Source organism: Anabrus simplex, chromosome 7, assembly GCF_040414725.1.
Source record: "Anabrus simplex isolate iqAnaSimp1 chromosome 7, ASM4041472v1, whole genome shotgun sequence".
Classification (NCBI taxonomy): Eukaryota; Metazoa; Arthropoda; class Insecta; order Orthoptera; family Tettigoniidae; genus Anabrus; species Anabrus simplex.
This window is the reverse complement of record NC_090271.1, coordinates 164,414,640-164,432,261: the sequence shown is the minus strand read 5'-3', so window position 1 is coordinate 164,432,261 and position 17,622 is coordinate 164,414,640. Positions and strand designations below refer to the sequence as shown.

General features: G+C 35.8%; 1 protein-coding gene across 2 annotated transcripts in view; it reads right to left on the bottom strand.

The window, feature by feature from the left end:
• Positions 1 to 334: 334 nt before the first annotated feature.
• The window catches only part of CtBP (C-terminal binding protein), a 381,638-nt gene continuing 364,350 nt past the window's right edge, over positions 335 to 17,622 (bottom strand). For both annotated transcript variants that reach the window (XM_067151426.2, XM_067151427.2), the window contains exon 9: positions 335 to 4,786. In XM_067151426.2, coding sequence (XP_067007527.1) covers positions 4,721 to 4,786 — 66 coding nt within the window. In that variant the 3' untranslated portion in view covers positions 335 to 4,720. The remainder of the gene's footprint in view (positions 4,787 to 17,622) is intronic.

Here is a 17,622-nt window from a genome sequence, read left to right as displayed (position 1 = left end):
TGGGTAAATAAAAAAATACATAGTGCATTCGTTTCAGAGAGATTATTATATATAGAGACTACGTGAAGAGTACCATAAATGGTGCACAGAAAGACTTGAATACATTTCATGTTATGTTCTAGGTTGAAGTTCCATTACAAAGACTCTGTAATAATTGTACGACACCTTTAATATAACATGTAAGCTTTATTCCACGCACATGAAGATCGTTTCCTCCTCATGGTGGTATATAAGTCTTCTAAATGGATTAGCAGCATCTAAAATGTGCAATTAGTCAATATTTCATACACTATAAAGGAAGACAAACAATGAAATAAAGTGAACTGAAAAAAAATTCATTACAAGATTTTATTTCAAAGTTCTCTGGAAGATCCAATAGCCCTACATCATTTATTTATTTTTCTTATTTCTTATCTTAAATCTGCGACTAAACTCTGTATTCTTTTACTACCTACATTACTGAATCTACACAAACTCCAAAGAAGTTACAGGATTTTTTGTTTTTTTTTTAGCACGTGCAATGATGTATCATCACACTGACAGACAAGCTTTTCAAAAGTCTTTATCACTTGCCACTAAATGGGGAATAAAAAATCATTTAACTTAGCTAGAAAGTTCATTTCAGTTTCTTATTTTCTTTATGTTCACTATAAGTAGGATATTTTAAAATAATCTTTTATGCCACAAAAATATTGTATTGTTAACAGAAAAAATAATCATTCACTCTCACGGTAAAAACACATATTGTAGAAAAAAGTAACATTGTACAACACAAAAATAAAGTCTAAATAAATATTCTGCACAGCTGGAAAACAGAAATTACAAAGAAAGCTTGATACCAATCAAGACAAGTAGATCCAAATGAGGAAGTAAGCTACATTACTGTTACTTCATTCACAGAGATTTGTTCTTTATCTCCCTGGATATCTATCCATAAGAAACATTTGTAATATTTAAAATAGCAGTATTAAAAAGGGAACTTGATAATCTACAGAATGCAAAAGACGAGACAATAATAAATTGTTCACCACTCAATTGCCATTTCATTTGAAACTTTTCACCAATATGCAACTATCTGCTTATGGTACAATATTTCCTCCCAAATTTCTCGAAGTACATCCCTCTTACACCCTTTTGCTATAGGATAACTTCTACATATCCACACTGATAACTGCTCAAATTAGACAATTATGTCTGTACATTGCAATATTAAAGTTTCAAGGCACAATTTTCAATGTACATCTGTATGTATCAAATAAGCTCATGATGGCAATCTTCTTATTTGAAGATCTTATACTATGCATCATGAACCTGAACTTGAAAGGAATATATTTTCTCAAGAGCATACAAGCAGAACTACATTATGTGCTGCCACTTAATGTATTCATAAGGCTTTAAAACATTGTCAAGAGAGCAGTATTATCATTTTATATGGGATCTTAACCAAAAGATATTAATCTCTCGAATATTAAAAATTACATGAATACAACCAAGGTGGTGCACTGCTGAGCCATTTACATCACTGAAAAAATGGTTCAAAGTACATTCCATGAATATTAATTTCTTACTTATAACCAAGCAGTTTACTCCACTGTTCTCTTCCAACATTATTATTATCAACAGCAGAAAATGGAAGCGTATCTAAACACATTGTAACTACTAGTGTTGTGGTTTCATATTTGAGAGGAGTATATATAGAGTATGTATAGAACTAAATTCACTAAAATAAAATATTTTGCTATACATTGTATATAAAATTATATGCCCTTATGGTTTCAAAAGAAATGGCAATATTCCATTTTTGAGAGAGAAAAGAACCTCTAAAAATGAATACTAGAACAGATCATATTCAAGGACCTCAACATTGGCACTTACAGGAGGAAACTAGTCACATATAAACACAAAGACAGAAAAAAGGTACTTGGCAAAAACTACTGGAGTGCATCCCATTCAATATACATCAAAACATATCCTCAACTCTCTAACAGGAAACAAGAGAACAAACAATCACATGAAGATGTTATGTAATGACGTATATTTTTCGATATTCCAGCAGCCTGCACAACATTCTTACTGGCACACGCCTCAAAGTGACAGAAAAATTTTAGGATAAAAATAAACTTGTGATGTTCAGTTTTTTCACACCTCAAGAGAATGTTTAAAAAATACTGTTATCTCCAGTCTCTCAGCTCTTTTAATTCACTCTGGCATGTTGGCAAACTTCCGGATCAAGCCCACTCAAAAGAAATTTCCCACTGGAATGATTTCTTGTCGATATGTAGCTCTAGTTTCTTAGTCCACAAACACCTTTTTCGACAATGAACAATGAATGTGAGGCAAGAGAAAACAGTCAAACGTGTTTTAAAAAAAATACATAAGTATATTTCAGCCCACTTCATTATACCATATTAAGAGAAATTTACCGAGGTTCTCCATGCTCACTGGACATTTCAAGGAACATTACGCTTTGTTACAAGATATTGCACATTACTCAATAACTTTAAACACTTACCTATCCTAACAGGCCGATTATGTAATTTAATATTGGAAAGTACAATAATAAAATTAACACAGATTGAAAATTAAGCGAAGTAAAACCACACCTAATTTTACATGATGGGGAAAATAATAGATGCTTATTATTTTAAGTAAATTTCATTTCCTCCAAGAAGTAATTTTTAGTACTATCTATTGTGGGATATCCTTTGTCTTGAAGGAGCAATACTGTCGGCAACTTCAATCACAGAATAAATTGTTACTGCACTTTCAGAAATGTGTCCCGGGCCAGGATCATATACCCTCTACTAAGTTCCGAAGCACTCTCGCCAATTCAACAACTCTCAAATTTTTACAACTTTGAAATCGCTGATATGCCTAATAAATCAGTTACCTACCCAACTCCTATTCCTCTAAATAATGTCTTCCAAAATATGTAGCCTATTATTGGAAACTAAAGGGATTTGCCAAACTGTATTTCAATTTCCTATTGAGATGATGGACATCCTATTTTCAAGGTAAACCTCTACCGATACCTATGGATCAAGAACTTCTCTGTAAAAGTATCTCAGTATTCTTCACCCCATGTTTTCTCCCTTTCCAGGATTTAAACATTGCCTTATAATCTAGGAGTCATATTCCTATTTGAAGTAACTCTGCCCACCCCTCCTTTCTTGAAGACACAAGAATTATTGCTTGAAACCTACAAAATATAATCGTCAGCAGGTACCTTTTACAATGTCAAAATAAACACGGAAAACTCTCGGATCTCTGACAGTTGTTTCAAGATCTTAACCCTTTGCAGAAACAAATTCATGCAGAAAGAGAAATGAGAAACTAGTACATAGGATGCATTACCACTTCGTAACAACTCAACTGAAAGAGAGGACAAAATGTCTATTTAGTGATAGTGTTGTTGGAAAACATGTCTACACACAATGTGAATGCAAAGAGTCATTTAAATCTTGGGAGTCTATCTTTTACAGTTAGAATAATGAATATTCCAACATTCTTGTTGTCTTAAACAACAACAAAAAACAAAAAAAATTACATGCTACAACATTTCTTTATTTCTTCTGGTCCTTCACTTTCTTTCGGCCTATGAAATCCACTCAAGCACAAGAGAAAAAAGAAATATATATTTGTATGTATATATATATGTATATATAAAAAAAGATAAATTTTTAGTCTCCTTCGATTTCACAGAAACATTAAAAATCGCTCTCACTTCATCACCACAGTGCAGTTTGCAGTTCCTCGAATAGCATCCAAATTACTTTTTTGAAGCCACCAGAAAATAAACAACACAATCTTGGACCATTGCACGCACTTGTTTGTTGCGGATAGCCATCAGCAATGTTGCTGCCACTTCGTGTTCCACCACCATATCAGTAACACAGTTATCATACACACTCAGGACTGACTTATTTTTTCAAATGTTATCAAAACTGAAGATGTGCCCCACAAATGAAGTGGAGTGAGGAACAGAACAAAGCCACACCAGAAACACAAATTTGTACTAAGGTGGGATAGACAACTGAACGTATGTATTGTGTAGCGAGAAGGTAGTAAAAACAGAGGAATTCACCCAAGGGAGCAGATTTTCATACTACGGGTCATACTAATTCACAAAATTTAATAATTTCTCTGAAATATATTGAATGCTCATGTCACACGTGGTTTTATCCTTTCCCACTGGCAAGTACGCAATCCATCACACACTCCCAGTCAACAAATACATGCTTATACAAAGAGAAGGGGAGAAAGAGAGAGAGACTGTGGGAGGGTGGGCAAAAAACGTAGTTAAAGGTTTACCTCAAAGCCACATACTTCAAAACAAAGAGGTATCATACAAGTTAAGAAATTAAAACCTGAAGCAAATCGTGACGGTTCAGGGGCACACCTTGTAACGCTCTCTTAGGTCCTGGTTGGTTTGTCTATATGTATGTTTGTTTGTTTGTACTTGATTACTAGAATTTCTTTTATTAAAAAAAAATTAAAAAAAGCACTGCCACTATTATCTCCTCTGTGTTACATCAAATGTCTCCCAGTAAAAGTTTTATGCTTCATTTAATATTATCTTATTCAGTAAATCAATTAAATGGATCAAGATAAGTCGTTCCATTGCTTCAAATGGAACGAACTTCTCCAGTTCCAATCTCTTCTATCTCCTCTGGAAGAGCGGAGAAACTTGTTCAACTCAGAAGAAGTTGTCTGGTTGCTGTTAGTGCACTTCCGAAGATTCTGGCTTGATGGAGTGATGATTAGACGGGTCTGGAGTGCTCAGCGGCTAAAAGAAAACCAACAAGAGCAATTAAAAATGCAAGATATTATAATGGCTACTTATAATTTGATCCAACTCTCAACTGAGGAAATCTGTAATGCAAAGGAAAGAGAATATTCTTGGAATGAAGATCACATGTGAATATTGAGCATACATGACTGCACTGTACTTGAAATAAAATCAGCTTATTTGGTAAAGTTGAGAAAATCTAGGACATGCCATAGAGATGTTAAGTACAGATCAGAAATGGCCAACTGGGACACCAGTGGGAACCAAATCCACAACCTTTCGGTTTATAATCAGATGTTTTTTTCTACTACCAGCACACATGTATTGTGCATGCTTGTTGCCTGCTGTGGGCCAATTCAGGTGAAGTCTGTAATTATCTGACAAAAACAAATATTAAGACAATGATCTAAAACTAGGTTTCACTAACATTCTTGTGAATAACCAGGAACTGTGACAGGTGGGTTCTTTGCTTGGACATTTTAGCCAACAACAGTTTGAAATCTGTAAAACTTACAAGTCACTAACTTCCAGGCAAAACATCCAGCGCATGAGAGTCAACAAGCACAAGTAATAATAGAAAGTAAATACCAAATTCCTAGAAAAGCACTCTTCAATTTGTAAGAAAGATATAAGAGCATTCTTAAAGATTTTAACTAGCATCATTTGCTGTCACAAGCCACTAATTCTTCTTCTTCTTCTTATTTTCATCATCATCATCATCAAGAAGAGTTCTCAGGCCCACATTGTAGGGGAGACGGTTATACCATGGAACATCTTTTACATCTTATTTTTCAAAATTGTGGGTGATAACTATTTTAACTGCATAAGTGCTGACAATAAGCATCAGGATTTCCTTTAGATCTTCCTGTTTAGGGGTAAAATAATTTATAGCGAGACGTAAAGTGTTCCATGGTACAACATGATCATGTAGCATGTACCCTGGAACACAGGGAATGTAGATGAGAAATAGCTGTAAATAAATATTATAACTATTTTTTAAATTCAGAAACCATTTCTTGTTCCCAGGAGTCAATGCACGTTGACAGGCTTACCCCTTAATTTATCCTACTCCACAGATGTCCAACGTTCGTCCTGTATGATTGAGAAGCCACAAAGCTACTAACTGATTGTAACAAGACTTCAGAGACAAATAGACAGTTCAATCCAGAGCAGTCCTCTGCAAAATTTTTGACCCACATTCTTTCTTTCTTTCTTTCTTTCCTCCCAATCTCACTACTCATTAGACTTCACAAAAAAACCAACTCACGAGAACTCCAGTTAATAATAATATGGAAAAGATCTGGTGATGGTATTCCTTGATCTAGTAAACTCGTAGGTGTGCTAGGTACCAACTGATGAGCCCAACCTAGCACACGAGGGCAAAACACTGGCAACCAGGAATGAGTAAGCTGGAAAATTTATAATGTCCAATTACGGACCATTTATATTGGTATTATAAATTTACTCATTCAGGACAAATATTTCAAATTCCCTATGGGAATCAACATCTATATCATACCGCATCTCTAGTCGATATTCCAAGGCGATGTTTGAGTCTTTATTTCTTTTACATTTTATGGCCTTCATTGGACCACTCTAGCCAACTTTACACAAAGAATTTTTCAATTTCCTGTCAGCCCAGTACTCTCTGATCTTGTCTTTCTTTCTTCAATCGGAAATCACCCTTCCTATTGTCTGTTTGTTGATTCTGATTTGCAGCCTGGTTTGCTTGTCTGTGAGTTTCTTGATTTTGTCGGTTTTGTTTCTTAGGTCTTCCACTTAATGTTACACTTACTATTCCATAATTTTTCTATTATTCACCTGATGATCCTGTTCTCTGGTGTCCTGATTAGATGTCCAAAAAATGAAATGTGTTTCTTCCTGATTGTGCTCATTACTGGTTCTATTTCCTTGTAGACTGTTTCATCATTTTGGTGTATGATTTGTTGATGCGCGTTATAATGATTCTTCTCTCTATCTTGAGTATTTTGTCTATTTGTGCAGTGTTAGTTATTTTGAAGATGGTTTCACATGCGTATGTTATTTCTGGTTGAGTGATTGTTTTGTAATGTTTTAATTTTGTTGCTATTGACAGACCCTTCTTGTTGTAGGTAATCTTGGCAACATATTGTGCTCTGGTCAGTTTATTTATTCTGTTATGCCATGCTGGCTTTTCATTGAGGTTATATGTTATGATTTCTCCCAGATATTTAAATTTATCTAAAATTTTGATTTCTTGGTTTCCTATGGCAATTTTGTTTACGAGTGGTGGGTCAGTAAACATGATTACTGTCTTTTCAAAAGAAATTCCAAGACCAAATTTTCTGTGCTATTTCCTGTAGTGATAACTTGTTGTCTGGTTTCCTGAATATTGTTGGACAAGAGAGCAAGGTCATCAGCAAAACCTAGGCAATTTAAACTTATGTTTCTTTGGCTCTTCCAATTCGGATGTTCTTTGGGTTACTCTTGTACCATTCCCTCATAATATATTCCAAGGCACAGTTGAACAGCAGTGGTGACAAGCAATCTCCTTGTCTTAAGCCTGTTTTTATGATGAAAGGCTCAGAGAATTCCCCTCTGAACTTGACTTTTGATTTAGCGTTGGTTAAGGTGAGTTCAATCAATTTGATTAATTTTGGATGGAGCCCGAAATTTCTTAAAATTTTCAACACTGAAGGTCTACTGATAAAGTCATAAGCTTTTTTAAAGTCCACGGAGATTATTGCAAGAGGTTTATTTTGCTTCTTGTAATATGCTATGGCTAATTTTTAAGTGATGATTTGTTCTGCACAGCTTCTCCAAGGTCTGAAGCCTCCTTGGTATTCACCTAATTCTTCCTCTAGTTGCTCTCTGATCGTCCTGTATAGGATTCTTGAGAAAATCCTGTATGTGCAGTCTAAGAGAGAGATACCTCTGTAATTATCTGGATTGCTTTTATCTCCTTTTTTGTGGAGTGGGTGGATTATGGCTGTGGTCCAATGTCCGGGGAACTTTTCTGTTATCAAGATTTTTGTTAGGGCCATGTGTAAGGATGTTCGAACTGTATCACTGGCATATTTCCACATTTATGCAAAAACTTGATCTTCTCGGCATGCCTTATAATTTTTCAACTTTTTGAGAGCTGCTTCCACCTCTTGGATTGTTAGGAGGTCTATGAGTTCAGGCAGGGTTTTGATGGGCATGTCTGTATTAATTGCTAAAAGTTCCTCGGGTTCTTCAAATTCAAAAGTTTAATGAATGCTTTTGCCATGATTTCGGTATTTTCCTTGTTATTATGTGTCGTTTTTCCATCCTCACTTTTCAGCATTAATGTGGGAGGGGCAAATTTTTGTACTTATCTTCCAAACATTTTGTAAAAGTCTCTGGAATTGGTTTTGTGGTAGTTTTCTTTTATTGAGTTGATTAGATCTTTCTGTGATTGTCTCTTGGTTTGCTTGATAATTTGTGTGAACTTTGTCCTGATATTTTTGAGGTTGGTTGCATTTTCTTCTGTTTTGTGTGTTTGAAATTTTAACCATGCCTGATGTCTTTCTTCATGAATTTTGTCACATTCTGAGTACATGTACATGTTTGAGTCTATTAGTAATACCTGTCAACTGCTGGTCTGTAAAGGAAGTTTGAAATGAAAGAGAACATGTTTTTGTAATAAATGCATAAATAACATGGAATCCTGCAAGTTGAGCTTCAGTGGAATAAGTCAATGGTAGTAAACTCGTTAGAAATAAAGGTTGAAGTTAAACATTCTCTTAATTTTAATGATCTATACAGAAATTAAGTATACTTTGTTGCAAGGCAGCCTCTGCATGAGAGGAAGTATTTCATAAAATAAATAAATAATATACGATACACCTCGAGATATGGCAGAGTGCATCACTGGTTTCAGGAGTTATTTTATAATTTTTTGCATCTGGTTAAATTTCAGAAAGGCTATACCCATGTAAATTTATAACGAAAAGGTTATCATTTCTCTACTGGTGCTTGAAACATGTTTCCATGTACATATACAGTGAACTCAAGATTAATATATATATTTACTCACTAAGTCATGTGTTACTGTATATGCTGGAGTGTCTATACTAGGTTTTTACCTTTTCAGAATAAAACTGAACACCTGCATTAGTATAAAAATTTGAAAAATCAATAATGAATAAGTCGTGTGGATATCGTCTGCGAAAATGCAAGTTTTGAACAAACCAACTGCTGTTTCATACTGATTTTAATCTGTGCAGAATTCTCCTTCCCGACCTTTACAAAAAATCAGATTTAAAAACAATCTGCTAAAGCGAATAAATATTTTGCTGCTATGAATTCTCGCTATAATGGACTTCCTACTGTTCCTCCAAATTATCATATATGATCTATGACAATCTCTCACAGTGCATTGGCACTACTAGTGGCTCCAAGTAGCCTACGCAGTGGCCTCCACTGATGAGCCTACCTTAGCACACTGGGGCGAAATGCTGGCAAACAGGAATGAGTTAGCTGGAAAATTTACAATGTCCAATCATGGACCAACTCTATTGGTATGATGGGGCTTATCCCTGCTTAACAATATTTTTTTTCCAACTATCAAGGTTACTATAATAAAAGAACATTCAATCACATATGGGGATGAACACTGGGTATATAATACGCAAGATGACATATTGTAACTTAGAACTGGACAACCAGGCGAGTTGGCCGTGCATGTAGAGGCGCGCGGCTGTGTGGTATTGTGAGCTTGCATCCGGGATATTGTGGGTTCGAATCCCACTGTCGGCAGCCCTGAAGATGGTTTTCAGTGGTTTCCCATTTTCACACCAGGCAAATGCTGGGGCTGTACCTTAATTAAGGCTACGGCCGCTTCCTTCCAACTCCTAGGCCTTTCCTATCCCATCGTCGCCATAAGACCTATCTGTGTCGGTGCAATGTAAAGGCCGTAGAAAAAAAGAAAAGACCTGGACAACATACTATGATCCTCAGTTTTGGGGATTAATCTTACTAAAAACACTTTGCATTATTTTGTACTTGTAAGAAGAAACCTTGATCAAGCAATATGTATCATCTCTGTACAAAGACAAGTAAAGAATATCTACTGATTAACAACATTTGCACGTGAAGAATGAATGGGCTAATTCTCAGTGTAGGAATATCATTAACTTTTTGCCCACAAATGTCGAATATATTTAAACAACACAATCTCTTGCGATTGTATAGCGAATAAACACTTCCAATATGTTTATTCTAACAAGGAAACATATCTATCACACCCTCTCAGATATGAGACATTGCTTATTTTAAAGCTATTACAGGTTTGAAGTTGAAATATTATTCAATACATGCTTAAGTTTTATTGAACAATTCAAACAGATTGTAATTAATTAGCTTACATAGAATGTTAACTTCATGCGATGTATTAGCAATTGCAGATGTGTTGGCTCAGTTACTAGTGTTGCAGACTATGAAGTAGAAGCCCCAAGACAGAAACGTACAAGGAGACTTTTCTCCATGTTAAATATATTTTTTACTTGTTTTCTTTTATTTATTTCTTGTTGTACTTTAATAGACCTACCATATGCCATGGACAAATAATAATCATCATCATCATTTCCCTCATCCAGATCCTGCTGGGTTGAGAGGTTTATGGCACCTTCCTGTCTTCCTCTATCCGACCCACACTGTTCCTTCTTAACTGTGTTCTGATCCAGGTTTCTTCTAATTATACTATTCTTGTTCATTTTCAACCACCTTAGTCTGGATCTCCCTCTTGCCCTCCCTCTTTCCTACCTGGGTTCCCACTGTCTGCTTCGGCATCCCTCTTCTATTTTTTAACAGATCCAAACCACCGAAGTTTTTTCCTCTCCATTTTGTCGAAAAGCATTTCCACTCTGATTTCTTCCCTGCTGACCTCATTTCTTCCTCTGTCCTTTCTTGTCTCCTTAAAAATGCAATTTCACTGGCATGAATTTTGTTACCCTGTCCTTTTGTCAGTGTCATGGTCTCTGTTGCGTATATATTGGGCAATAATACATCTTATAAATCACATCTTTACACTTTATTGGTATTACCTGCCTCCATACCAGGTTTCCCAGACTCTGGTAAAATGCATTTCCCTGTTGAAACATTTTACTGATCTCCATGTCCAGCCTTGCATCAGTTCACTTCTCAAGTACTTGAAGCTCTCCACTATTTCAAGGTTTTGTCCCTTTATTTACAAAATTCCTTTCCCTTCCCTTCCCCCTCTAGTCGACACCAATGTCTTACTCTTTTCCAAGTTGATTTTCAGTCCATAATTTTCTATAATCTCACTCAATATTTCGTGTTGCCCTTGTACTTCCTCTTCGTTTGCTCACCACATCAATTTCATCTCAAAAAATCATTACCTTCAGCTCTCTGTCCTCATATTTTACCTTTGTCTCCTTCACAATTTTGTCCATAACCATTGAAACTCAGTTCTTCCCACATGTCTGGACACTGCTGCAATAACGTTTGTACGCTGCTTGCACAAATTTTACCATATGTTTTCCAAATCCTTTCTGTTGCATGACTTTCACCATTGCACTGGGTAAGCTAATGGTAAACCTTTTCTAAATCTAGGAATGTCATCACTACATTTCTTCCGTATACCCAATGTTTTGCCATTAACTGTCTCATACTGAAGATAGGGTCTAGTGTTAATCATCTATTTCGAAAGCCATATTGTTCTACTTGTAATTTTCCTATAAACTTCCTTCTCATTCTCTTTCCTAGTACCCATTCATTTTTGCTACTTGACAAAGAGTGCTATTCCTCGATAATCATAACTTTTTTCCCCCCTTTTCGTAAATATAGGTATTGTTACTCCTTTACTCAGTCAACCGGTACAGATTTCTGTTTCCAAATACATCTAAATAGCCTATACGCCCACTGTAGACCAACACACACAGTTGCTTTTAACATTTGCACACACAATTCATCCAATCCTGCTGCTTTTCTCCACTTTCATTCATATGACAGCAGTTTCCTCTCCATTCATTGTGATTTCACTCTTTAATTCTGTCTCCTCAAACTCTCCTCATCTACACCCTTCCCACATTCAGGAGTCATTCAAAGAAATCCTTCAATCTTTTCCTATCTCCTCTGTAATTATCAGTTTCTATTCGCTACAGCGAACACGTCAATGCCACTAAATATAATAGTTTTTTTTTTTTTCATCCATAGGGCAACATGTCGAAGAGCACAAGCATAAGTTCACTAATATCGAGAATGATATGAAAATTTTAAATATTAACTCCACAGGCCCATTGCTCAATATAATAGAAGATTTTTATATTAATATGGACCAATACACTAATCCCAACCTCAACTTAAATGAAATCACAGATAAAACAAACATTCTCTTCAACACAGCCATTCCCACTCTAAAAGACACATATTTAAAAATAATCTACACACACAAACCCACACACAACCCAAAAGACACATGCCACTCCACCCCACCCCTTCCAGAGAGGCTGCTTCCCCCTCCCCACCACCTCTCAATCTGAACACTATGACAGCCACACGACGTTCACGCAACAGTGTGCAGCACACTCCCGACTATACTTGAAGACATATCCAGCCCACATGTAACACACACTCCATAGCACACAAACCATTTAGTAGGCACTCTCTATCTGTTATTCTAATTCCTACTTCCTTTTTCTTTCTCAGATTTTTGAATTTACCTGACCATAAATGCAAGTATGAAGAGGGGAGCTCTATCAACCTACTTTCTTTAATTTCAAAATTTCATCCATAGCATGATATGCCTCAACAAGCATCCTGAAAGCTAGCATGTATCAGCAACAACATACACTAAGAATGAACATAGTACCTCTTAAACAAACTACAGAACCTCAGTTTATTAAGTTCCCCGCAAAATTGCGGCCCAACAATGCACCTTGATTGTATCTATACAATGGCTGGACATAATGCTGGCATACTGCATAGATATTTGAACTTGACACCAAAACCTCGGTGTTCCTTTATTCTATAAGAACCATATTTTCAACCTCAGCTATACAATTTTTGGAATATGTGGCATTCAAGGGACTCCAGCATGCCAAAGCCCTTCATTGTACCATATGTATATATGTATCTTGTTTGACATAATGTTGGCAACAGTATAGATTTTTGAATGGAACTCCAACTAGTCAAAGCTCTATAAATTGTACCATATGTATATATCTTAACAGTAGCATTATATTAGAATAAGGCATTCTTGTTAAATTCGTTTTTAGTAATGTTTTATGTACAATCGCTATTAAGCAGGTTCACCAACAACTGATGCTGACCTATTTACGGGTCAAAACCGGTACTGTTTTAATGTAGATAATTTTAAACATTTTGTAAATAAAGTACTGATTAGGTGGAAAACTCATCTTTCATACTTGGTATCTCCTCTGGTTGTTTTATCTCTCCTTCTTTCCTTTTCACCTGCTTTGTGAACACACTTTCTTTCTTCTTCTTTCTTGCAAGCCCATATTAACTTCCACTTACCACTATACATCGTCTTCCAACAGTAGTGCGAATCCTTCTCAGCTGACGAAGAAGATACTTTCAGGACGCTATGGAAACATGAACAGAATAATCAAGGTTCACCCAGATTTTCTACAAACCATTGTATCAGAAAGTCCTGAAGAATTAAATTCCACATTCGTTGAGTGTCACCGTAGAGTGCAAGTTCTTTAAGTCTTTGGGAAAAGACATTGATGTCTACGGCCATGTACAGAGCTGAAAGTCACCAGTGCCTTTCGAACAAAAATATGCAAACGATGGCTTATCCATGCCAAAAGAAGTAATATATCAAGTCAGACGTCCTCTTTAATGGAATTTCTAAATGAAGGAATGAAAGGAACGCTCAACGCTCAGAAAATATGAGGTGCTACTCCCAATTCACTTCCTTTCTTTCTACACACCGACAACAGCTGCCAAGCCACTCCAACTAAACTTAAGAGTGAACTTGATATTCCAGTTATTCATGACTGACAAGTATGTGAAACTAACCAGCATGCCAGTGCACACATTCAGGTCTATTTAGAGGTTGCGAAAAGACGTTACTCTTCCTGAATTCAAGGCATTTTTAGGTATAATTCTAAATATATGGCAATGAACAGTAAGCCCGAATTGCAAGATATTTTTCAGATGATCAGATAAGTGTCCATTTTTATAAAGATGCGTTCCCCCTGAAGAGGTTTATGTAAAATATTCTGGATGTTTCATGTTTGTCCTCCACCTGCATGCCAACTACAGGGAGTTAGGATTAGAGGAGCAAAAATCTGAAACTTGGTGGAATACTTGGATTGTAAATTTAGGGGGCACTATATACTAGGTTGTAACATCAGTGTGGAAAAAAGCTCAGTACCGTAGGTTTCTGTCGACGGCAGTGGGACGGTGAACTGGAAATAAGAATTGTGTTTTGTGAAATTATATTATTGAGTTCGGAAATGTAAATTACTATTTACCCTTTATTTTAAAATCATTGATTATAGTGTTTCTTAATATGTTGTTTTACCATTTTATTTTTTTGGACAGAATGAACATTGCAAGATGCAAGAATTATTTTTGAAGTGAATTTTGTATTCAAATGTCATGTAACTTTAACTAGAAGAAAATGTTAAATCGATGTTTGTAATATTTCTTTTGGACTTATGAACTTTAGAATATTTTCAACATGGTAAGAGCGATTAAGTGATCTTTGTATGTGAATTTCATGTAGTTATGTGTATCATTTAAATTAATTTCAACAAGTGTGAAGAAAAGACATTCGGGATGTTTTAACTTGAAGAATTTATTGAAAATTATTTTATTATCATGGTATATTCCGGAGGTCAAAATTTTAATATTGTGCTTTAAATGTGTGCGGTACATAACTTTTGGAACTGTAGGTACTGCACGTGGAGAGTTTAAGGTGATACAATTCCTCTTGCTTCAGCAAGTTAGGAAATGACCATATATGGTCATGCAATTGGATTGGCCACAATAACGACCTTTCCAATTGAAAAAAAAAACCCACACACACACACAAAAAAAAAAAAACGGGAATCTAGTGGAATTCTGTGCCCCGTTGGTTGATTGCGATTTGTCCATTTCCGGCCTTCTGAGGGCTTTGTGAGTGTGATGCGAGTTCTTGGCGTCTTTTCCATCCGATCGCTCTCGTGAGTGCTTTCCCCTCGGGGAACTCCTCCCTTTCCTTGGTAAGTGCTATTTTCACGTTTTCCTATTGGGTTGATTTTATTTAATTCCTTGCGTGTTTCGGTATTTTCTTGTTTAATGTAACTTTAAATGATTGAAATTCAACGTGTCGAAGTTTGCCCTAGATTCCCGTCGTCTATAATTTCAATTCTTTGAAGGACTGTTTATAACAGACAGTCCAATGTATTTTGTTATCGACAACACTTCGTAATCCTGCATAATCTTATGATGTCAAACCTTGTGTTTATCCAGATTATGTCCTTATTTTGGTTTACCTAGTGGATCTGTATCTTTTGTTAATTTTAATGTAGTTGGGCCAGAGGATGATTCTTGCGAACCTTTTCTTCCCCATACCGTCATACCTTCTCACGGACCTCAATAGGGGCCCTTTCACCTTCCACAATCCTTCATTAGTTATAGTTTACTAAGCCTATAAGTTACGAGTAAGTTAACCGTCACGTTTCCAAGCTTTAATGTGCATCCGCCGCTACTTTGTTATTTTAATTATTTTTCAGTTCTGTATTATTATTATTATTATTATTATTATTATATTCATATTTCATCATTTCAATCTCATTTTTGTATTATTATTATTATTATTATTATTATTATTATTATTATTTCGTGTATGCGCATAATTATTTCCAAATGCGTCTACAGTTTCAAAAGGAAGAATAAGATTCAATTCAATTATATTCAATTCGCAAAAGCCGACAAAATGGAGCCTTAGAATATTTGTTTTAGCTGCTCACCTTAACCAACACTAAATCAAAAGTCAAGTTCAGAGGGGAATTCTCTGAGCCATTCACCATAAAAACAGGCTTAAGACAAGGAGATTGCTTGTCACCACTGCTGTTCAACTGTGCCTTGGAATATATTATGAGGGAATGGTACAAGAGTAACCCAAAGAACATCCGAATTGTAAGACCCAAAGACAACATAAGTTTAAATTGCCTAGGACAGGGATGGCGAACCTATGCCACGCGTGTCACTAGGTGACACGTGATCAGGATTTCTCTGGCACGCCACATGAATATATTAAAGTTTTTATATACGTCTTGTGTTACAGACTATACAAGATCACATGGATCGTATAGTCTAAAAAAACCTGGCGCTCAGTCAGTCGGTGAGTGAGGTTTGACGTGTGTGTGGTAGCCAGTAGCGCGTAATTATTCGTTGTGTGTTACTGTTTATTGAATCTCGTTTGTATACGAACCTCACAAATATGTTTTCGGTGCCGAAAAAACAGAAACTTAACAAAAGAACCGGATTCTTCAAGAACAGTGGACAACAGAATTCACAGTGATGGAAATAAGCAATAACGCTTTATGTTGCCTGTGACTGAAAACCGACGTGTCCCGCACATTTAATGTAGGCCGAAAGCACCATTTCGGGACGAACCATTTAAATGTTCATTCCACGTCAAATGAAGAAAGAAGAGAGCTCGTTTCACAGAAAATCGAAGAATACACAAAGCAAACTACGTTTTGTATCATCTTTCAGGTCAAGGAATACTATCAGTGCAGTTGTCTCACTGCATATTAGAGCAGGGGAAGGCGACTTTTGACAGTGAGTTCTTGAAAGAGACTTTCTTATCGACGTCCGATACATTAATTGAAGACTTACCTAATAAACAGCAAATAATTAACAGAACTAAAGAAATGCCAGCCAGCCGAAATACTGTCAAGGGTAGAATAATAAGAATGAGTAAAGATGTTTCGGAGCATTTGAAAGGTGATTCAGATAACTCCCAGATGTATTCAGTACCTATGTCTTGATGAAAACACGCATGTGACCTTACAAGAAAGGATTGCTGTTTTGTCTGATTTCTTGGTGAATATATGATGAGGGGAGGGAGGAATTAGTAAAATTGTTGACTTTACGAAATACGACAATAGGTAAGGATATAATGAAGGACGTGAAGCAAGAACTTGTATTAAAAATGGGCTATGACTTACAGAATAGCCTCAAGTATGGTGGGTATTCATAATGGGTTTGTGCAATTTCTTAAATAAAACACCTTACAATGAACATTGTGAAGTCAACAGTTAGAATCCATCTTGGTTCAGACCTATGTTCTTCTTGTGTCTTATTGAAGACAAGAAGTTATGAACCTAATATAAATGACATGGGTACTAAATGTGAGAACGATATTTCACTCCAAGTTCATTAGCAATATTAGTATTTTAATTGTTATATCTAATAACATTTAATGACAAGGTGTGTTACAATGGGAGCTTATTATATATTTTTACAAGTAATGTTAGGTAATTTCGAAATATTTAAAAAAGTATTTTTAATGTTTTTGCAAAATACAACCACTAAACATGCAGTTAAATTTACTTACAAGATATACGAGTAGCCCATTTGCAAAACCCGCTATATGACGGAAAATTCGATTTTGAGTTTTCGGTTCCCCAGCCTTCATTACTCCCAAGACCTACATATTTCACTAAAATTTGAGTTGCATAATGCGTTATTTGCCTTCTAAAACTGGAAGAGAAAAGTTCAGTTATTTGCAAAGCGCGCTATGTGCATCGGCCATACATTTGCAAAGCCAGTTATATTCATATGGAGATGCAAAAGCCGCTATATTTATCGCAGCTGTTATGGCCTCCATCTTGTCAGAGATTATGCAG